We start from the raw sequence: 24967 nt of genomic DNA on the forward strand, positions 1-24967 counted from the left end.
TACATTTAAACAAAAAAAAATGAGATGAAATGCAGGTTTTGACCAAAAGGGATAATTTCATTTGAAATTTACCAAATGAAAATATTTTTTAAATTAATCTTTAAACGAGAATAAGTCATAGTAATTTTTAAGATTTCATATGAAATCATAAAAAAATAATAAAGTCGTAAAAAATCTTAACAATCTTATTTTTTTTAATTATTTATATAAAGTCATAAATTTTCAAAAAGGATATTAACTAATAGCTAAGTCCTCTAATGAGATACTTGTCCATCATAGGACTCACCAACTTCACTACTTTAAAATTGTGATTAATTTTTTTTAAATGAATTTTGAATGACTTTAAAATCGTTTTAGTTATAATCATATATTTCATTGTTTAATTCTCTTAAAATTAAAAATAGTTATAGTTAATATTTTTTATAATTTATGACTTTAAAATTGTTTAAATAATAATTTAAATTAAAATGATTAATTCTTTGATCATCCAATCACTTTTATTTTTTATTCTTAATCATTAATTATAATTAAAGTCATTTAAAATTAATTTTTTAAAAATTAATCACGACTTTGAAATCTAAAAAAATTTACAACTTTTATATAAATTAATTCTTAATCGTTGAATTTTTTACAACTTTATTATAAATAAACTGAAAGCATGAATTTTTTTTTATAATTTCATACTAAAAGTCATAAAAATTCTTACAACTTATCTCATTTGTAAATTAATCAAAAAATATTTTATGTTGATAAAATGCAAATCAAATTAAATGCCTGAAGCGGGTATCACGGAACAGTACGAACAGTACGTTGTTGGAGGTAAGAAGCGGACAAAAATCATGTGATGTTGGGTTCGACACTTGCCATTTGCTGCAGCCTACCAAACACACACGTCTCCATGAACCAGTTTGTCTCACTCTTCCTCTGTCTTTATTCGGCCAATTGATTAAATATATGTATTTTTTTTTTCAAATTTACTAATGGAAGATTAATTTTAAATTATTATTTATTTTAAGATAAATAATAATAAATGTTATCACTTTTAATTAAAAGTGGTAATATCAGTTATTAATTTTTTATAACTGAAGTCATAATTTTGTAATGATTTTAGTTTTTTTTTAAAGAATTTATGAATTCTAAGTAACAGGGAGTTTTTTCTTTTTTCACCACTTCTAAGTCGTTTACTTTATTTTAGAAGTTGTTATGACTTCTATTTTTTTAATTGTAAATAATTTTTTTTTAATTTCATTATTTAATAAATAAATATTTTTTAGTTTTATTTAATATTATATATATTATATGATTTTATTTAATGTTTTATATATTTTTTGAATATTATTTTATTTAATATTTTATGAATTTTTTTAATATTGTTTTACTAATATATTTTCTATATCTATTTAAAATTTTCATATGTTATTTTATTTAATATAGTTTTTATATTTAATTTTTTCATATTATCTATATTTTTTATATATTGGTTTAAATATTTTTCTTTATTTAATATTTTTTATATTTTTTACTAATGTTGAGAATTTTTATTTGTTGTGTAAATTAAAAAAATAATATAAAAGGCTTAAACTAAAATAATAATAAAAAATTCTTAATTTACAGTATTATTCTGATCATCAACACCATTAATCACAATTCTTAATTTAAGTCTTTAACATAATTTTTTTAATTTACAAAACTAATAAAAATCCTTAACATTAGTAAAAAAATATAAAAAAAATTAAATATAGAAAATATATTAAATAAAACAATATAAAAATATAGATAATATGAAAAAAAAATTAAATATAGAAAATATATAAAATAAAATAACAGAAAATTTAAATAAAACCATTTTAAAAAGTTTAGCAAATATATTAAATAAAACAATATTCAAAAAATATATAAAATATTAAATAAAACCATATAAAAATATATACAAAATATTAAATAAAACTAAAAAAGTAAAAAAACATTTATATATTAAATAATTAAATTAAAAAATTATTTAGAATTTAAAAAAACAAAAAAATTGAAGTTCTAATAAAAAAAAACTGTAAACGACTTAGAAGTACTAAAAAAAATATGCGACAATTTAAAAAATATACTACCATTTAGCTCCGAAAAAATCTACAACTTCAATTAAAAAAAAAGTTATAACAGATCTTTCAATTTAGAAGTTGTAACATTTATACAAATTACCTTTATATCAGATCTTTCAACTCAGAAGTTGTAACATTTATACAAATTACCTCAGAATGGATAATAATTCAAAATCAGCTTCCATTTACTAATTTTTAAAAAAAATTGCACCTATTTGGTTAATAGGCTGTCTTTATTCACATGCCCCCTGCTTTCCAACTTGCCATGCAAATGCATTCTGGAAACACCATTTTTCTAAACATCTTTTTTTTTTTATCATAGAAATGAGAGACATCCTCTCTCAAAAGATTTTTTCTATGATTAATTAAAAAGAAAAAAGGCTAACAATATATTTTTTAACACACTTTTTATTAATTATTGAAAATTATAAATTTTGTGAATCTATTTTTCATTTAATTACTCTTCTAATTTTAAAATTTTCAACAAATTTTGATCATTGGGAGAACAAAATTATTTTTTAGCAGCAAAATAACAAGTATATAATACATTTTCTTATTCAAACAATACTTCATTTTTTCTTTCTTTTTTTAAGAAACCTTTAGGGGGGAAAGAAAGGCCCTAAAAAGTTATGGGAGTTGTGGTTGTCTACTTCTCGGGAGATGTTTCCATTTTGAATGGTAAAAATGTAAAATAAAAATGATAATTATAAGATTAATATAGAGGTTGAAGAAAGAAAAAAAAGGTTATATGTTTAAATTCTCGATAAAAACTAATAAATTAATAACTATTATTCATCGATAAAAAATGTAAAATAGATAGTTAGGAAGTTGAGATTAAAAAAAAAATATGATTTGTACTAAGAGATGTAATGAAAATGGAAGAGAGAAGTATAAAGAAAAAGAAAACAAACAAATTATAAGAAATACAGAAACTCTTTAAATTAATACTCGGTAAATTAATAAACTCTCTAAAATAATAAATTTGTCCGGTTCAGACTTGGACCAATGTAAAAAATTGAAAAAATTGATAAAATAATAAGATAATAATTTTTCGTGAGATCCTTTTATAATTTTTGATCCCAAGAAAATCATAAATTAATAATTCATAAAGAAGTTAAAAATCATCTTGTGAGATATGGTTTGAATAATCTAACACATTTATGTAATTTATATATATCAAACTTGCTTAATAATACATTAAACACATTTGTTCCTCATGTTTACATTTACTGTACTTCAAAAGTCATTATTGATTTTCAATGCATATGAACGCAGTAGTTATTAATTTACGTTGAGTCACAAGGTTCGCTGCAACGTAATCCTAAGAGGCATAGACTAATTTGTCTTTTTGTTTGGTATGTATAATAGAATTACTTAAAAACTATTTAAATTAATAATTATTAATTTATCGATAAATTAATAATTATCTAAATTAATAAATTTCTCCGGTCTGACATTATTAATTTATAGAGTTTTAACTGTAAAACGATATAAAATTATTATTTTTTAGGAGGTTTAAAATTATTATTGAAAAATTATACATATATATTTTTTGTTTAAATATGTTTAAGGTTCTTAATTAATAATAAAATTTTATTTTAAGTTTTTAATAAAAAAAAATTATTGTTTTGAATTCTCGATATATTAAAATTTTTATTTTGAATTTCTACCATCAATTAAGTGATTATGCGTCATTTTACAAATTGATAATTGATCTTTTGAATAATATCGATAGTTATGTCATGTTATCACTTGATTAATAAAAGAAATTCAAAACAAAATTTTTAATACATCAACAGCTCTAAACAACAACAAAAATCATTAGGAATCCAAAATAAAATTTAATCATTTAACAAATATCTTAAATATATTTAAGTATATATTTTCTCTTTTAGAGATGTTTTATATATAAATATTTTTGCACTCGCAATTTGGGAAAGGGAGAATAAATTGTACGATAGATAATAACAATAGTATTAGCTTAATATAATAAAATGTATTAAAAACACTTTTAATAAAATTGTGTGCCCATCTTTTATCTATTATATACATATTTTCTTATACTTCTATGTAAGGAATTCTTATGTATTGTTTAATTCTGAGCTTATAATAAAATGTCAAGATGAGTTTTATTATCATAAATAATAAATTTATTACTTTTTTTTATTAGTTATCAAGATTGTTTTTTATAAAAATAAGAAAAATATTTATCATCTTATTACACTCCGGGAGGTACTACTGTACGCTGTACCAGTACCTCATCTTTCGGGTGGGTAACTGAGTATCGAGTAATGTTGCCTCATACTTAAAAGTAAACATGTTAAAGTTGAAAAATTGTAAAAAATGTGATTAAATAATAATTATAAGACTAATGTTACATCACTTAACAACAAAATTTGACGATAAAAATTAAAAATATTAACATATAAGAATATTAAAAACTAAAATTGATCAATTTTTGTTCAAAGAATACGTAAAGTGAAAATTCAAAAAAAGTTAAGAACTAAAAACACAATTAATTCTTAATTGATTAACAAATTTATAATTTATTTTATTAATACTCAACATATTTATTAATAGTGAATATAATAAAATATAAATTAGTATAAATGAGATATATATAAATTATTAAAATAATGCTTTATTAATAGTTTGCTGCCTAATACCTATTAAGGCAAATAAACCTTGCGGGCCCATTGAACAAAACGTGGACGAATACTGATCTTGAACCTTGTGATAGTTAAGGCTTAATTATTAAGCCATAACGTAGTAGTACTAACTACCACTAGCAGTCACTACAATACAGTCAACAGAGTGCTTTGGAAGATTTGAAGAAAAAACACAGAAAATTTAATACTACTACCTACCAAGTAGCTGTCACTAATATAGTCAACAGAGTGGTTCAGAAAAATTGAATAAATTAATATTTTAAATTGTTACAAAGTAAATTATATATATATAACTATTTAGTTATGTAAATTAAAACATCTTCATTATATTTCTAATTAATCAAATTAATATAAAAACAATATTTCATTTGATATAAATTTAAAAATAAAATTAGAATTAAACAATAATATTTTTAGGACAATAAATTTTGCTAATACTTAAAATAAAATATAACTTAATTTAAATCTAAAGATAAGAATATTCCCTAACAATTAATACAATATGATTTATATTTTAAGAAAATTACCGCTGTCTTATTGTACTGCCTACCAATAGCAATCACTACAATATTCAAGAGAATGCTTTAGAAGAATGGAATAAATAAAACGAATAAAAAATTAATTGTATTTTTTTGGCTTGCACTCCATGCAATTATTTTTTTAATTTTTTTTTCAACTAAGTTTCCCCAATTTAAAGTTCAAAAATCTTGGTTTGTTACATTATATTTTATCTACTTAAAACTTAAAATTTCCCATCTTCAAAACATTAATATCACATTTTAAAAAATTCATTATATATTATCAAGCTTTCCTTTATTTTTTTTCTTACTTATATACTTTAAAATTATTTTATATTTCAATACTATTATGAATCACAAAACATTAAGGGTGTGTTTGGTTTGCATTTTTATTTTCTGTTTTTATTTTCTAAAAATTATTTTCATTTTCAAAAGATTAGAATTATGAAAATATGTTTGATTTGACTTCTTGTTTTCTATTTTCAGGAAGTAAAAATACTGAAAATTTATGATATATTAACTTTTTGTCTTTTTTATATTTTTAGATTTGCTTAAAATTACATTCTTTGTCATCGCATTTTCATTTTCATTTTATACCCAGAACGAGGTTCCTGTTTTTAACTGAAACACTGAAAATGAGATTTTATTGTGTTTTTATTTTCTGGTTATTTCGTGTTTTCATTTTCACTAAAAATATTTTCAAAAATTCAATCAAACACATTTTCATCACCATTTTCTGTTTTAAGTAAAAAATGAAAACAGAAAACAGTCAAACCAAACACTTCCTAAAATAATAAATTTAAGAATTTTAAATAAAAATGAATTGAAGAAATGGACGGGGATTCAATTTTAGGTTCATGTATATGAAAAAAAAAAGTCTATTAAAAAATATTTTCCCCTCAAATAAATTTTAGTATCTTAAGGAATTAATTTTTTAAAGTAAGTTTTTTTTTTCTCTTTTAAGTGTTCTAAATTTTGTGTCTTTATCTATGAAGAGGTGTTTGTATATTGAAAGAGACATGGGAAAATAAGGGTTCATTTAAAATTGCTTGACCCAGTCAAAAGATCTATTTCTTTTTCAAAATTTTAAAATAAAATAGCATAATTATCTTTTAGAATTGTTGAAAATTAGAATCGTAAAAGGTCTAAAGTAGAATGACCAAAATTAGAGTTAAGCCCCAAACAAAAACAGGGTGCCTTGTGTAAGAAAAACGAGTACAAAATAATTATGGCATTATATGAAATTAATTAAGGCAGATATTTTTTGCTTGTAGCTATGATTATTGACACCTCACAGAGTGAATCACTTGGAAATGTAAATAGAAGACTCGAGCCTTTCTCTGTCTCTTTCTTTAATTTGCTGGATTACAACTCTTGAGATTCAGTTATTAATGAGACAAGTAACAAAGTGAGTAATTGTAAAATGAAAAAAAAAAAACTAACTTCACTATGAGTATATATTAACCCGTAACTTCATCAACACAGTAACTTGTTTAATAGATAATTTTATTTCCTTTGTTAGGTTTGCCATCTTGAGTTTAGTGGGTATCAAAAAATACTTGTTGAGATATTAACATCTTAAATAAATATCAGTATCTCAACAAATCAATCATTAACTTTTAACCGAAAAATATTCAATTAAAAAAAAAAACCATATCTCCCATCATGATCTAAAGGTTACGATCTATGTTGTTATAATGGTATCTAAATATATAGTTATATACTAGTAGATCAGTATTATATATCTAAAATTAATTAATTACCAATTAATTTTTAAATTAACGAACTTAAATATTATTTAATAGATCAGGACATTAATCTGTTTTTTTTTTCAAATTCAAAAATGGCAATTGATTAAATCCCTAATAGATATCAAAATTGTTCTCAACACCCTCTGGATTTAGACACCAACGTTGTCCTCTACCTGTTACTTTCACGTGACATTGCAGACATGCAGTGTTTGTGCAACGGGGTACGTGAATTATTGTGTAGGAGTAATTTTCAGCTCCTATTGATGAACGATGACTCTGGTGACTAAAACAAAAGGGTGAATATATGTCTCTTTACATTGGTAACAACATTTGTAATTTAAGATTATTTACAACGTACATTTTAATCATATTTAACTATTTTTAATTATGTCAAAATTAAATTAATTCTATTAATAGAAACACATATTATTATGTGATGGGTTAATGCTATGTTTTAGATAATTATATACTTTTTGAGATGGAAAATTATACGATATTAGTGTATAACATTATTTTTTTTGTTACATGTTAACTTTAATAACTATACAGTCTTGGTAGAGTAAATATATGCTTAAAAAAACCTAATAAGTATCTACTGTTTCTGCGGTGTATTTTAACCTATAATAGTACAATAATTTTCGAAACCTCTTTTCCTAAAAATGTTACCAAAATTATTGAAGTTAGGACTTGAAAAGGCGAAAGAAAGCAGTCAGAAAGCACGAGGAGATAAGGGAAAGTGAAAAGCAACGTGGTCTACTTTCTCTCATGAACTTTTTTTGTTTTTACTTTATTCTGGTAAATATTTATCGTATAAATTATAGAAAAATAAAAAATTATGAATGATATAATTTTTAACTTCTTAATAGAAATGCTTTTTTTTAATTAATATTCTTAGAAAACTAGTTAATATTTTCCTATTTATTTTTATGTGTTTACATCGTCAAAATATGATTACTTTGTTTCTTTTTTTCCTCCCTAAACCCAAAGTTGAATCAATAATTCAATATCTCCAAAGGCCTGTTTGTTACTTTTTTCTCAACGGAAGAAATCATGAACAGATGTCGGTGTGGTAGCTGTAGTGACAAGAGTTTGAAAAGTTCTTTATCAATCTTTTCAAGTTATTCATTTATATATTAAAATACAATTTATTTGAAAAAATATTACATATATATATATATATATATATATATTACATTAACTACTTATTTGCTTTAACTTCTATTCACAGCAAACAATCATTTGCATGAAGGAAGAAGGATAAATGATGAATTTGGTCCTTAGAAGTATAAAGCACTAATAAATTATTTTAAAAAAAATGGAAAAAATCTAATCTGGTCATTAAATGTGTAAAAAATCTTATAATTATGTCTCATTGTATAATTTAATGTCAAATTATTTATAAAAAATAACAATGACAAATTAATCCTAAGAAACTTAACAATAGGATGTAAATGTTAGAGTTTTTACACATTTAGAAATTAAATCAATATTTTTGCTCTAAGGACTAACTTGTAAAAGGATATATGTGGACTCGGACGCTAGCTGACGATATCTTTGTTAACGAAAGGATGTTGCATATTGCATCCAAGTGCAAGCTATTTATAAGCTTCTTGCTGCTCACTTAGGACAGGTTACTTGGAATCATATCCTGAGAGAAGCAAACCAAGTCATCGAAGCAAACATTATTGATTGATGATGATTTTCAAGTTTTTGATTTTGTGTCGAATTTTATTGTATCTAAGTTAAGAGCTAATATGGCTCAAGATTTTTTTCCCCTAGAGGCTTTTAGCCTTAGTAAATAAATCTTTCATTCAAAAAAAAAATGTCATCAATTTACATATTTAAGGACAAAAATATCATTTACTAACAAAATTTCCTTCCATCAATCATTTCTAGATTATAAACATTCAAATTGTCCTTGTTTTATTGTTTGACAAAGTGTGAATCTAATTAGCTCTAAATTATACATTTTGATTTATTGATATATATATATATATATATATATATATATATATATCTCTTTTAGGTGTTGAGATTATGAAATTTCCGTCTCTATATATTTATATTGTGTAAGTTAGATCCTTTAAATTTTCTCTCATTTATAATTTGGTCCATTTATCTAGATTGCGTCCATCCTACAAAACTAGTTGTGTTGACAAATTGAACATGATATGGAAATGAATAAATATAATGTACTAACTAAAAAATATATCTAGTAAAGAAAAATATAAAATATAAAATATTTGAAGTGAATGACCTACAAAAGTAAAAAAGTACTTTGCCTTTATTGACTTGGTTGTTGTTTTGATAACAATGATGAACAAAAGAAAGGTCTTTCCTTATGAATAATGTAATGACTTAACTATAGGATGAAATCATGATGGAAGAACTTAATTGTAAAGGGAAGAAAACTTAAAGGATCCGATACTCACAATTTAAATTTGAGAGATCAAAGTTACACAATCATAGTATTTAATGGAGTAAAAATACATTAAGCTAATTTTAAATATTCACATAATACACCATATGTGTTAAGTTATAAGACAATTAAGTCATAAGATAAATTAGGATTCTCAATTATTTTGATTAGATGTAAATAAATACAAATGTTAAATTTTACTTCTTATGCCACTCATGTGAAAAATATGTTATGATCTAATGTAATATTTAAGATCTTATTTAAGACTTCATTTAATACTTTGTTTTGATATTCGTTTTATAAAAATTATCTTAGAAACATTTTTCCTAGGATTTGATGAAATCCTAAGGAGCATAAAAGAACCATCAATGCTTTCAAGTTCAAGCATTATCAAAAGATGTATTTTTTGTGACAGACCTACTCCGATAAAAAAAAAACACATGATTTTCTGTTGGAGTATGTAGGCATTAAATGCTCCAACTAACACTTCTTCGGGTGCAAGCTTCCAATGAAAAAATCTAACCGTTTAGAGACAACAAACATGTGTTGAAGAAGATCTATAAATACAAGAAGCTTTGAAGAGTTTAAGTTACAAACCTATGTGAAAATATTTGAAATCTCTCGTTTTCTCTTCTCAAGCTCTTTCTATATATTTTGTAAAGTTATAAAAACTCTCAAAATACTTTGAATATCTTGAAAGAGAATACCAAGTACTCAAGTTGTAAATCCATTTATAAGACGATCAAAAACTAGTCAACAAACAAATCCAATAAATCTTCTGATTAGTTTAGAACCATTAGTGACTTAATAGAACAAAGAATATTAGGTTTCAAGCTTGGTGATAAGCTTGGATTGTAAGAGGCAAAAGTAACAATGAGTGTTACTTCTAACTTGTTTAAGTTAGTAGAACTTAGTGAATTGTTAAAAATTGGATGTAGTTTTAGTGATAGACACAAATTAATATAAAATTCCTTATGTATGTGTGTAAAACACATTTGAATTTGACTTAGGGTTCAAATTTGATTTTGTTTTAAAAAAACACATTTTTGCAAAAATCTGTTAATCATTGTCTAATCATATCTGTGTGAAAATCTATTATCTACCTTCAAAGATGTTTTAAACGATAGCTTTATTTTTACGAAAAAGGTTTACAAATTTTCTAAAATCATAATTCAACCTTCTTTCTTATAATATTTCTCTTTACAATATATTTGTTACTTATTAAGGTTATTCATAGATTTGAAGGTAGAAAAGGTCATTTGTCATAATTTTTTTTTATCATTTTTATTATTTTACTATATGGAGAAATATCAAATTAGAAATCGTTTCTTGAGTAAAGTGATAGTAAAAAATATTGATGATTGAATCTTATGGTGAATAGTTAAAATTAAAATACATAAGACAAGTGAGCTTTTGAAAAGGTTATGTGAGATTTTTAAGTGACTATTTTACTTTAAAAAATAAAAACTTTTAATCTTAATCATTTTATATAGTGATGAAACACAAATTTATTTCTCTTACTCTTATAAAAAAATAGCCTTCTCACCATATACATCTCCTTTTACCATCCAATTGATTTTGTTGGAAATATATTAGTTTTAAATATTAAAAGAAGTAAAAGAGAATGAAACAATAGTTGAAATTAACTTATATGTATTGAATTTTTTAATAAAATTTAAAGTACTAGTCACCCTCATTTTTACTAATTATAATTTTAGCTAATTTGAAAAACCAAACATGACATATAAGTTTTTAGTTGCCCCTTTTTGTAAGGCAGCATTCGGTTTTGATTTATGATTAGGTCTGTTAATAAGTAATTAACATTAATAATAAAAAAGGTTGAACAAATGGAAAACAATAAATTTTCGTAAAAGGGGTTGGGAGGAACAAAAACTGACAGCCACCACAACCTATTGAAAGGAAATCATCCCTACTCAACCACAATATAGAAAAAAAACAAAGAAAAAAATAAAAGCATGATAAAAAATTACCAGATATGAGTTTTTGTTGTTAGTCTTATTATGATTGCTCTATTTTTTTGTTTCTTTTTATTTTTTGTTCACGTTCATGTCGCAAAAGCCTGTGGGGTTCACAATGGTCAAGGGGTCGAAGTCACACCAACAAAGATGTGCAGTGAAAAAGCATGTGGATGAGGTCAATTTCACTACTAGGATTGGAAGTACCGAAAAATCTTGTGGAAAGTGTGATTAGTGATAGTAGCGAAGGAAGGAAAAGGAGGTCGTCATCTAATTAGGATTGATGAGTGAAGGTTACGGGGAAAGGGTTGGGGAAAATGAAATTGTATGTTAGATTGGAGTTCTATAAACTCCTTTTGTTTACAACAATGGAAAGAAAATGTTGGAATAAAGTCTAAAATGAAATCTTACATTGTGTAGAAATGAGAAGTTTAAATACTAAAGATAAGATTAAATCTGAGTCTTAAAATTTTGAGTTAAGGTGTCAAATTCATTTATGTAATTATTCGAAATCTATTGATGTAAATTTCTTTAATGTTTATCTCTCTTGCTTTAACAATTGGTATTAAAGCTTATGATAAGGGGATCCGGCTCGTTGATACATATTAATCTTAAAATTTATAATATTAATATATATATATATATATATTATTTATCACAGAAAAAATCTTAAAAAATATTTAATTAATTATAAAAAAATATTTTTTACAATATATATATATATAATATGACATGTACACGTGCTAATTTTTACAACTTACGCTAATCAATCAATTTATTTATTTAAATTAATCTCTTCTGAAATTAGTTAGAACATTTTGAAACGATTATTTATAGAAATTACTAACAAATTTATTTATTTATTTTTGTGCTTTTAATAACAAATAGTAAACAGTTTGTATTAATTATCATTTTATGTAAATAGCAATTAAATATTATAAATTATTTTGTTAATGATTTATTTAAAAAATTATTATACTAAAATAAATCATGTTATACAAATAATTTGGTAGTCTCTCTTGAATTAATTCAATCCATTAAGTTATAAGAAGGTAATTGTAAATTGCGGGTTTTAATTCTTGGTGCATGTTCTTTAAATGATGACAAAAAGTGCATGTGTGGCGGAAATTAGTTATCGGTTAAAAAAAAAAAGTACATATTTACAGCTACATCTTTTGGTGAATGGTCCAGGTCTAACCATGTTTAAATTTAGAATTCCATTTAATCTATTCAAATCTCTTACTAAGTTGACTTTAATGGATTCTATTGGTTCATATTCATTTTTATTTCATGAATTGATTTATTAAGTTTTTCAATGCAGGGAAATAATTTTATCCATTTTTCTGGCCATGGCCACGATTCAGCTATACCAGTTAAACAGTACCACTCTATTGTGTTAAAAGTCAACTTTTTTCCCCCCAACGTTGATAAAAAAGAATACCGATTTTTTTTTTAATTTTAAAACTGTCATATTTGATTAAATACGAAATAAAGAAAAATTCAAGAATAAACAATTTAAATTTTTCTTCAAGTTTTAGTTTGTTTACATTTTAATTTTTAATTTTCCTTACCTCATTTTATTTCCTTTTAAGCGAAGGCACTTTTTTTTATAAAATATTTTCTTTTAAATTTTTTAATTTCATTTACTACCATCTGTTATGGGGGTTATCTTAATTGAGGCTTTTATGATCTTATCCTAAAGCAAGGACCATTTCATCAATTTTCTCTCTTTAATATAAATTTAAAAATATTGTTTTATATGGTGAGTCGTTCAATTCACTTAATATTTTATTTATGAAGCAGTTCATTTATGTTCGTTAAAAATTGTTAGCCTTATAATTTGGTAAAAATATATTTAAACTAAAGAGAAACTTTATGATTGCAATTAATTAACTCGTATCTTTTTTAGTAGGAGACTACACATATCTTTTATAGAAGGTAATTTTGTTTGAACTAAGACTAATTAACTCAATTTTTATTTCAATTAAATTTTATTTTACCGTTTTATTTTATGTACTGAGTTGAAATTTTATGATTTATTTTTTCTTTAATTTCCATATAATATTTTTTAAGATAGGTCCTAGATGTCAAAAACTCAAAATTATAGCTCTTATTACAGCGAGTTCCATGATTTTTACCGCAAAAACTCGCATTTTGCCGACTTACATTTTGTACGCTCCGTTTTACTGAAGTGGAAAACCATGTTATTTGAAAGATTATTTTATGAATCAAAATTAGCTTAACACTTATTTTAGATTTCAGTGTAATTAATTTTAAAATTTTAAATTGAATTTTTTTTACTTTTAAAACAATGTTTTTTAACCATAGTATTATACAGTATAAGTTTTGCATTAAAAACTAATCTGTCCTCCAGTAATAAAAAAAAAACTTTTCTTAAGATTACTTATACTCAACTCAATTAATTTTGAAAACTTATAAATTTATCCAATCAATAAAGCGAAAAAGAATTCCGTACAAGTTGATTTTTCTTTGGCGATGAGGAATGGATGCCCACAGATCTTAATTAGATTTTGACAATCTCACACTCGCCGGAACGTTCTCTCTTCAAAACAAAATTTCCATCGATAGAGAAGAAAAAACACACAAATGGTATGGAATTACATGTTTACCTAGCAACTAGCCTTCAGCTCTGTGGTAAAAGTGTTTAATTATGGATTAGATTTAAGCTTACTTTTTTTTTTCCAACAAATTTAAGCTTACTTTTTGAATTTGGTTTACATAGTACTACTACATTGTGAATGTACCTTCTTTTTTTTTTTTGCAAAAATATCTAATAAGATTTTTTAGGTATAAAATAGTAATCTAATAAAATTTGATCACTTTGCTACATTATTCCAATTATTAATATGAGAAATAAGGTGAATTTCTAATAAATATTTGTATAATAATATTTTACATTGATAATGCATATAAATTAAATTCTTATTTTTAAATGAAAAGTATTTAAAATAAGAAAATTCAAGTTTTTATCTGAAGTGGAAAAGTAAATATTTTAAAGCTAGTTAAGTTTATAAAATATTTTAATGTCATATTTAAGATAAATATGTTTTTACTTTCTCACCTTTTACATTTGTTTACTTTGAAAGAGTTAAATTCAAATTTATTACGATGATTAGGTTAATTGAAAGAAACTAGTTTTCATTTCCAATAAAGTTACAAATCAGATTGTGGGAAATAAACTAGTTTCATTAAAGTTACTCCTTGAAAAACATAAAGGGGAAAATAAAGGTGAGTTAAACTTATGAAATAGTAGTAATTTAATTTAAATGAAAGATAAACACACTTTTATATTTTTACTTTATATATTCTTAGAATTTTAATATTTATATGTTAATATTGGTGTAAAGATTTTTGTATTATTAATTAATTAGAAATTTTTGTATATATTATATTAAAATGATAGTATTTTTTTGTTATTGTGAGTCCTTTTAGTTATTATTGGTTTTATTTCAGAAACTAAAAAATATAATATAAAAAAATATATAAAAGTTTCTTGTCTTGTCTTGTAAATAGTTCTTTTTCATTATTAAATACGTAATTTTACATAACAATCCATTTATTTTTATTTTTTTACTATAAAATGTAAAAGTTATTAAAAATAGGCTTACTCACATTTTATTTTCCTACTTTTTTTAATTTCGTGAATTTTATCCCTCTATTTTTTTTTTGTAAATTTAATCCCACTACTTTTATTGTACAATTTTGATCCATTAGTTAACATAATATCTAATAGACTTTAATTGCATATTATATTACTTAATTATCAAAAAATTTTATCACTTGATTTTTTAAAGTATTTTATCATTATATTTTAAATTTTCGTTCATTTTATAATCTAAGATTTTTCGTAGATTTTATCATTATGTTTTTTATTTTTCACACATTTTATCATCTTATTTTTAAATTTTATGCATTTTATTATTATATTGGTAATAAAATAACATTATTTTGAAAAAATGGTAATAAAATAACATTATTTTTGAGGGAAATGTCATTACTTTGTCACAAATTTAATAGATATGTAAAATGTTCAAAAAAATATGATAGTAAAATGTATAGTTAAACCTATCTAATATTTAATAAAAATTTAAAATGTTGATGAGGCAATATAGTAAAATGTCAACATGGATGCGCTGATGTCACAAACTAGAATGTCATATCAATAATTTTTTTTATTAAATGTTAAAAATTAAATTAATAGGTAGATTAAATTTATACAACAAAATAATAAAGATCAAATTTATGAGAAAAACAAAGAAAATAATTCATAAAATTGAAGAAAAATAAAGAAATCAAACATGTAATTAATCCTTAAAAATATGATGTAAGAATAGATACATTAACAAGAAATAATAACCTTGACTAAACAGGAACTCGACTTAAGGGGTTTCGCCCAAAAGAAAATAATTTCATTTGAAATTTATCAAAAGAAGATATTTTTTTTGAATTAATCCCAAATGGGAGTAAATATGAAATCGTAAAAAAAATTATGATTTCATTTTTTTAATAGTTAAGCCATAAAAAATTCAATTGACTTTAGTTTTTTTAATTATTTATACAAAGCTGTAAATTTTTCACGACTTTAAAAGTCATGATTAATTTTTATTTTATTTTTAAATTAATTTTAATGATTTTAAAGTCATTTTGATTTTGATTTTATATTTTATTGTTTAATTATTTTCAAAATAAAAATAATTGTAATTAATATTTTTTATAAGTTACAACTTCAAAGTTTTTCAATAAGAAATTTTATAATTAATGTTTAATCCAACAACTTATATTTTTTATTCCTAACCATTAATTATTATTTTTAATTAATATATTCTTAACCAATAATAATTAGATAAAATGAATAAGGAATTATTTTTAGATTATTAATTTATACTGTCTAGATTCGTTTTCGTTTCTAAATTTAACAAATAATAATAATTTACAAAATAAAATATAAAAGATATGTAATAAAATAGGAGAAAAATAAATTTGCACCATACACTTATCGGATACAACGACATAACAAAAAATTAGAATAATAAAAACACGTTAACATGAAATATAAAATTATACAAGAAAAAAATAACATTCATTGTTTGTGTAAATACATTTTTTTATATTAATTGAAAAACATATTAAAAATAAGTATGCTAAAAGGAAAATAAGATAAGAGAAAAATGAATTTATACGAGAGAATTATCGTACACGATGACACGATAAATTTAAAATTATAAATTATAATTCTTATTTGAACAATTTTAAAATTGTCAATTATAAAAAATATTAATTATAATCAATTTTCATTTTTAAAAAAATTAAATAATGAAATATAAAATTACATAAAAATAAATTTAAAGTCATAAATTATAAAAAAATTTAATTATAATTATTATTTGAATGAATTTAAAGTCATAAATTATAAATCAATATTAATTATAATTATTTTTTTATTTTAAAAGAATTAAACAATGAAATATAAAATTATATTGAAAAAACTATAAAGTTATAAATTATAAAAAAATTAGTTTAATTATAATTATTATTTAAACGATTTTAAAGTCAAAATTTATAAAAAATATTAATTATAATTATTTTTAATTTTAAAAGAATTAAGCAATAAATTATAAAATTATAATTAAAATGAATTTTTCAAAATGAATTTAAAATAAAAAATTAATCACTGGATTTTTTATGACTTTATTATATGATTTCATAAATCATATAATAAAGTTGTAAAACAATTTACAACTTATCCCATTTAAGAATTAATTCAAAAATTACTTTCATTTTGATAAATTTTAAATGAAATTTCTCCTTTTTGTCCAAATGCCCGGCTTAATTAACAAAAAGAGGGGACATTCATTCTGATTCAGGAGTCTTTTCTGATGCTTCTTTTCCGCAAATAAATAATAAATACTTAAATAATAATAGCAAGAACATTAAAATAAAACAAAAAATCAATAAAATAAATGTTTTTGAGAGAAAGCGAAGTTAAAAAGGGGTAAATGAGTTGTAAATGGTTACGGTTACTGACTTGCTCTGTGTGCTCCTCCTACATGCTTGCATTTCCATTTCCATTTGCATAAGCTGTTTCTTCATGTGCCATCTTTCTTCTGTTCTTTCTGCAGAGTAGTAGTTCTTGTTGTTGTGAAAATCACTTGCAGTTTCAACATCACTTCATTTTTGGATCCCAATTTTTTTGGGTCAGAAGAACTATTAAGGTTGTCCAACTCCACTGCAAACATTTTTCTTTTTCTTTCTTTGGATACTATGATAAATATTCCTTAGCACTTGTACTTGTGCTGTCAGCTCTCACCGTTTGTGCTGTGCGCGCCTTGTACTGATTTCTTATATATTTGTTTTAGTGAGACAAAGTTGTGTGTGAGAGATAGAGAGAGGTAGAGGAAGTGGTCTATCATGGGTGACAAGTCCCAAGTATTGGAGGCTGTGTTGAAGGAAGCTGTAGATTTGGTAACAGATCTGAACCACTCTATAAGCCTCTTTCAGTCTCTTCCTTGCTGTGCCTCTTTTGGTTTCATTGATGTGTTGTGTTTTTTCTTTTTCTTTTCTTTTTGTTGAATGCAGGAGAACATTCCCATTGAGGAGGTTTTTGAGAATCTGAGATGTAGCAAAGAAGGTCTCAGCAGTGAGGCTGCTGAGGAGAGGTTGGTCATTTTTGGCCACAACAAACTTGAAGAGAAAAAGGTTCATACTTTCACTCTTCTTTTCTCTTTTTCATTTTTTGTCCAAGAAATTTCTCTTTGTCACTTGTTGAATGAGTCCCACTTAAAAAGTTTGAATTTTGAGGTGAATTATCTTTCTGGGTGTTATTCAGGAGAGCAAATTCTTGAAGTTCTTGGGGTTTATGTGGAATCCTCTGTCTTGGGTTATGGAGGCTGCTGCTATAATGGCAATTGCACTTGCCAATGGAGGGGTGAGTTGAGCAAACTTAGTTTTGGAAGTTTCTAATTGCTATGGTTGTTGCTGAATAAATTTTTATTTTTGCAGGGGAAGCCCCCTGATTGGCAAGATTTTGTTGGTATCATTACCTTGCTTATCATCAATTCAACTATCAGTTTCATTGAGGAGAACAATGCTGGTAATGCTGCGGCGGCTCTCATGGCTCGGCTTGCTCCGAAAGCAAAGGTGTCAATTTTGGCTTCTTTCAATTATACTTTTGATGTTTTATGTTGTTGAATCTTTTCTTTGAAAATGATATAACTTTTATTTGTGTTTCCCCATGTAGTTTCATTCCTTTTGTCTTTTGTTGTAAAGGTTCTTCGTGATGGTAGATGGAATGAGCAAGATGCCTCGGTCCTGGTTCCTGGTGACATAGTTAGCATTAAGCTTGGTGATATTATACCAGCTGATGCTCGTCTTCTTGAAGGGGATCCTTTGAAAATTGATCAGGTGTGTCTAATATTTTTTGTCTTTTTTCATTTTCCCTCTAGATCATACAAATTTATTGTTTTGTCTATTATATGCCAAATTGTTTAATTCACTCAGCTTTCCCCTTTTGCTATGTACCTTTTCAGTCTGCTCTTACTGGTGAGTCCCTTCCGGTGACGAAGGGCCCTGGTGATGGAGTGTATTCTGGTTCTACCTGCAAGCAAGGAGAGATTGAAGCCGTGGTCATTGCCACCGGCGTTCATACCTTCTTTGGGAAAGCTGCTCACCTTGTTGATACCACTAATCAAGTTGGGCACTTTCAAAAGGTAACTAACATGAAAGCAGGCACCTTTTTTTCGGTACCCTAAATGTTGTTTCTGTGCTTAAGATTTCATTTGTTCTATTTTCTGCTGCCGTTTTATTTAGGTGTTGACTGCAATTGGAAACTTCTGCATATGTTCAATTGCTGTGGGGATGGTTATTGAGATTATTGTTATGTATCCCATTCAAGATCGAGAATATCGCCCTGGAATCGATAACCTTCTTGTGCTTCTTATTGGTGGAATTCCAATTGCCATGCCCACTGTCCTCTCAGTGACTATGGCCATTGGTTCTCACAGGCTATCACAGCAGGTCAGTTAGGTTCAGTTGCATGTGTTTGGTGGATGTTAACAAGAATTAATGGTTAATTAGTAATGATTTTTGTAGGGGGCTATCACAAAGAGAATGACAGCTATTGAAGAGATGGCAGGCATGGATGTGCTTTGCAGTGATAAGACTGGGACCCTAACACTAAATAAGCTTACTGTTGACAAAAATCTTATAGAGGTTGGATGCTGAATGGTTTTACTTGCTGTGATAAGGCTTGGACTTTTGACTTGTATGCAAATTTTCTAATTATTTTTGTTTTAACCAATAAGGTTTTTGCAAAAGGAGTGGATGCGGATACTGTTGTTTTGATGGCAGCTCAAGCTTCAAGACTTGAGAATCAAGATGCAATAGACACTGCCATAGTTGGAATGTTGGCTGATCCCAAAGAGGTTAGTCATTGATATATTATTCACTGCAGTTCTTTTGATGACATATATTTATTAGCTGGAAGCCTCTAACTATAATCTGCAGATCATCATAATTGTTTTGGTATTTAAGTTTGGGTATTAATTTTGTTGTCTAACTTACTGCTATAAAGGCTCGGCTTGGTATCCAAGAAGTACATTTTCTTCCTTTCAATCCCACTGATAAGAGGACGGCATTGACTTATATTGATCGTAATGGGAAAATGCATAGAGTAAGCAAAGGTGCTCCAGAACAGGTAACTTATTAACAATGTTCTCATAAATTTCTGTTAAATTCTCATATATTCTCGTTCTGATCTGTACAATTATGCTGTGATTGCTAGATTCTTAATCTCGCACACAATAAATCAGACATTGAGCGTAGAGTTCATGCAGTTATAGATAAGTTTGCAGAGCGTGGTTTAAGATCCCTTGCAGTAGCATTCCAGGTAATTGGTTCGTTGCATATTCTATTGCACAATCATTTGATGAATTTATATATCTAAGCTTCATGCTAAAGATATTTACTTGGGTGTTTCCATTTTATACACAGGATGTTCCTGATGGAAGAAAAGAGAGTCCAGGTGGCCCGTGGCAGTTTATTGGTCTTTTGCCTCTGTTTGACCCACCTAGGCATGACAGTGCAGAAACAATACGCAGGGCACTAAACCTTGGAGTGAATGTCAAAATGATTACAGGTATTTTACATATAATGATGAAACCCCTCAAGTTTCTTGTATTGTGGCACTGGAATCGCTTTTCTTTATGTAGCTACTTAATTTCTTAAACCTTTGGAGCAATCAGTTGTACTAAGCAAGCAACTGTTGCAATCTCAGTGGTGTGACATGAGTCACATTCTTGTTATTCTGTGATTCTGAATATTGGGAAAGTAAAGTTATCATGTATATTGGTCAAGAGTCATGATTGAACTTGATTTGATTGATTAAAAATAAACATGCTAGTAGATGAACAATTTTGCTTTGCATGGGGTGACCGAAGGGAAACAACTTCATAACCATGTTATCATGAACATCCTGTAGTGGAAAAATTTATGTGATCCATGGGAAACAAGCTTTTCCTGTGCTTAGAGTAATGGATTATTTCCAACTTACTGTAGTCTATACCTTTCTGAGTTTCATTTATATATTCTCCCTTGTTCATATTAACTTCTGCTCTTAGAGAAATGGATCTGTTTTCTAACATGGCCACATCATAATTTATTTTTGAAATCTGATTAACACCATTTTCTCCTCACAATGTCATTCATATATCTTCCTTTCTCTTCTCAGGGGATCAACTAGCTATAGGAAAGGAAACTGGCCGTCGCTTGGGAATGGGTACCAATATGTATCCCTCATCTGCATTGCTCGGGCAGGATAAGGATGAATCTATATCTGCTTTACCCGTTGATGAACTAATTGAAAAGGCTGATGGATTTGCTGGTGTTTTTCCTGGTATGTTTTTATGTTGATCATTGCAATTGATTGTTTTGAAAGCTTTTGACCATATATTGGAAGAAAGATTAATCATCAGTTGGGGTGATTGAAGAACAGTATTTGCTTATTTTCTCATATTGAATTTATATTTTGCCAGAGCACAAGTATGAAATTGTGAAACGCCTGCAAGCTAGGAAACACATCTGTGGAATGACTGGTGATGGAGTGAATGATGCACCTGCACTCAAGAAGGCCGACATTGGTATAGCTGTTGCTGATGCAACTGATGCAGCTCGGAGTGCATCTGATATTGTTTTAACAGAACCTGGTCTTAGTGTTATTATTAGTGCAGTGTTGACAAGCCGTGCTATCTTCCAGAGAATGAAAAATTATACAGTGAGCAATTGAACTTTGCAGTTTTTAATCACTTGTTACTTATGCCATTATAGTAATTCATCATATTTTCTATTGATTTTTGAGGAAACTTGTTTTGTTCAGGCCTTGTACTGGTACTTTTAGAACCAATTTTTGACCCATTTGTTTATTTTTCATGCAGATTTATGCTGTCTCAATTACAATTCGTATAGTAGTAAGTGAACTTGCAGCTCTGGAATATATTTCTACCTTAGATGTCATCATTGATGAAATAAGTCTTGGGGATTGGTCTAATAATATTCTTACTATATTTTACATCTTTGACATGCTTGCAGCTTGGCTTTATGTTACTGGCTCTCATATGGAAGTTTGATTTTCCACCTTTTATGGTGCTTATTATCGCCATTCTAAATGATGGTTAGTTATTTCATTTCTCCCTGAGGTTGTTTCTTTTCTCCCTGAGCATGCCTTTGTGATCCAGAGTTTTATTCGCAGCTAATATTATGATGACTATGCATTGTAGGTACTATCATGACTATTTCAAAAGATCGAGTAAAACCATCACCTCTGCCGGATAGCTGGAAGCTAGCTGAGATATTTACAACTGGCGTTGTGCTTGGAAGTTACTTGGCAATGATGACAGTCATATTCTTTTGGGCAGCATACAAAACCAATTTCTTCCCGGTATATCTTTTGATGACTTCATTCAATCCCAAAATGTTCTTTGGTTTAATTTAATTTGGTCATAATTAGAGTTTATTGTGTGACATTCATGTGTGAAGTAACTTGATCCCTTATATTATGCATCTTATGATTCAGTGGCTGTTACAATTTAAGGTTTCCTAACTAATTGTTTGTCAATGTCAATTTATGCCTGCTACAATTGATTATTTTGAATGGTTCATTCATTTATCTTACCTGCTACTTTATGCAGCGAGTATTTGGAGTTTCTACTCTTGAGAAAACTGCTCATCATGATTTCCGAAAACTTGCCTCTGCAATCTATCTTCAAGTGAGCACTATTAGTCAGGCCCTAATATTTGTGACTCGGTCACGGGGTTGGTCTTATGTTGAACGTCCTGGTATTTTGCTTGTGACAGCTTTCGTGATTGCTCAGCTAGTAAGACAATTAAGCACTTGTTCTGTTACAATTTTTCCAATTACATCAAGGATCACTTTGTTGATTAAACTGTTTTTCACAGATTGCCACTTTGATTGCGGTATATGCCAACTGGAGCTTTGCTGCCATCGAAGGCATAGGTTGGGGATGGGCTGGAGTGATATGGTTATACAACATAATATTCTATATCCCACTTGACCCCATCAAGTTTTTAATTCGATATGCTTTGAGTGGGAGGGCTTGGGAGCTTGTCATTGAGCAAAGGGTAAGTAGAGCTTTATTGTGGTTACAGTATCCTAGGAGGGCATTCATTACCTTGGGCTCCATGCTCATTGATTTCATTGTCATGTAGATTGCATTCACAAGGCAAAAGGACTTTGGAAAGGAACAAAGGGAACTTCAATGGGCACATGCACAAAGAACATTGCATGGATTACAACCACCTGACACCAAGATGTTCACCGAGCGCCCACATTTCAACGAACTCAACCAAATGGCTGAAGAAGCTAAAAGGAGAGCTGAAATTGCACGGTAGATTATTTTTAACCACTTGTTTTTGAGTGATTAGAAATTAGGTTAGCGATGAACATCACAACATTGCATACATGCTAAGCATACAAGGTTGCCAGTTTTTAATTTGTTCCATACAAAGTAGGATATAATGTATTTATTTGCTTAGTTATACTATAAGTGTAAAGGTTTTTTCACTGTCAACCAAATTAGAAATCACCTTAGATTTATTTTTGAAGTAATTATTACAAAAGTCGATAATCTTATAATATATGACATGATAATATAAAAAATCTTTACCCTGTAAGTGCATTCTAATTAAATTCTCATTTGTTTCCCAATTGTTTTCAGGCTGCGAGAGCTGCATACACTGAAGGGTCATGTAGAATCAGTTTTGAAATTGAAGGGTATTGATGTAGACACAATTCAGCAAGCATACACAGTCTGAATATGCTTTTATATATATTTGCATACTGATACAATCCAATGGTGCTAACTATATTGAAGAGGAATAGAAGAAATATAATGTTGTTTACTCACTCCAGTTGAGTTCAATGTCCTCTCACCGTTTTGAGCACTTAAAAGGGGAGTGCTTTGTAAGGTCGATGTTACTATAGCTGTCACTTTTTTTCTCTACAGTTCCATAATGCAACAACGGGGAGAGCCGTTCATCTTCTATGCTTCTAAACGCATTTTTCCTTGTACTTCACTCTCAATCCCTTCAGAGTTCAAACTTTCAAGTTATGAATATAAGAAAAACACGTTATTTTATGGTTTGTTTAGGAACAGAAATATTCAGGGGATGCGTACTTTGTTGTTAAGAATTCAGTTTTGATTAAAAGGTAGTATGCCTATACTATTATGCATGTGGGTATATTGTGTCTCTGTGCGTGTGTATGAGTAATGCAAGAGTTTGATACGCATTTGAAAGACGGTTAAAAAAAAACTTGAGTATGTATAGAAAGCCTTATCTTTGTTGATCATAAACTAAATTCTAAATAAATACAACAAGAGGAATCAATCTAGAGTGGAATCGGAAAATAAATAAAAATTTATAAATGAAATTGGGAATTCTGTTAAGAATAGTTTCACATCGGGTAATTCATGAACATGATAAGTGTTTATATAGTTGGGTAGACCACCCCTTATGAACTGGTTTTTAAGGGGACCTTTCGGATGCCTAGGCTGCACTATAAAATTTAATATGGTATCAGAGCCATCTTCTACTTCTGTTCGGTGGGTGCCGCCAGCCCTGGCTCGAGGGGGCGTGTTAAGAATAGGCTGCACTATAAAATTTAATAAATTCGTTATACTTTTGATCTAACTTTAGGCCGAAAAATATCCGAAGTTTATCCAAAAATTGAAAAGGGCAAATGGAAGGTTAGGAGACAAAACAGATTAGATGAAAATTACTTTTTTTGGTTGCTATCTTAATTATAACCTAGGAACATTACACAATCTCAAAAGTACAGCAAAGTTTTTAGAGTTTTATAAGTATATAATCTCTAGTAGCGTACTAATCTTTAGGGGTTCAAAAAGATTGAAATTTGGAGTCTTTGTCAAGAAACTAAAGACTCTAATTATATTGGTGAAAAAGTTTTATTTTTCTGGCTAATAGGGAGTATTAATTATTCTTAAACGTGC

General features: G+C 26.7%; 1 protein-coding gene across 1 annotated transcript; it reads left to right on the forward strand.

Moving 5' to 3' along the window:
* Positions 1 to 17449: 17449 nt before the first annotated feature.
* LOC114416513 (ATPase 11, plasma membrane-type-like) lies at positions 17450 to 24197 on the forward strand. Its single transcript, XM_028381401.1, has 22 exons — positions 17450 to 17659; positions 17804 to 17909; positions 18024 to 18143; positions 18274 to 18372; positions 18447 to 18584; positions 18714 to 18848; positions 18974 to 19153; positions 19254 to 19460; positions 19536 to 19655; positions 19748 to 19867; positions 20017 to 20139; positions 20227 to 20331; positions 20436 to 20580; positions 21172 to 21336; positions 21476 to 21714; positions 21875 to 21907; positions 22029 to 22110; positions 22217 to 22377; positions 22628 to 22813; positions 22896 to 23078; positions 23166 to 23344; positions 23675 to 24197. Exons 2-22 carry the CDS (start codon positions 17856 to 17858, stop codon positions 23769 to 23771), a joined length of 2871 nt encoding a protein of 956 aa, XP_028237202.1. The 5' UTR covers positions 17450 to 17659; positions 17804 to 17855; the 3' UTR covers positions 23772 to 24197.
* Positions 24198 to 24967: the final 770 nt, after the last annotated feature.

This window comes from Glycine soja, chromosome 6, assembly GCF_004193775.1.
Source record: "Glycine soja cultivar W05 chromosome 6, ASM419377v2, whole genome shotgun sequence".
NCBI lineage: Eukaryota > Viridiplantae > Streptophyta > Magnoliopsida > Fabales > Fabaceae > Glycine > Glycine soja.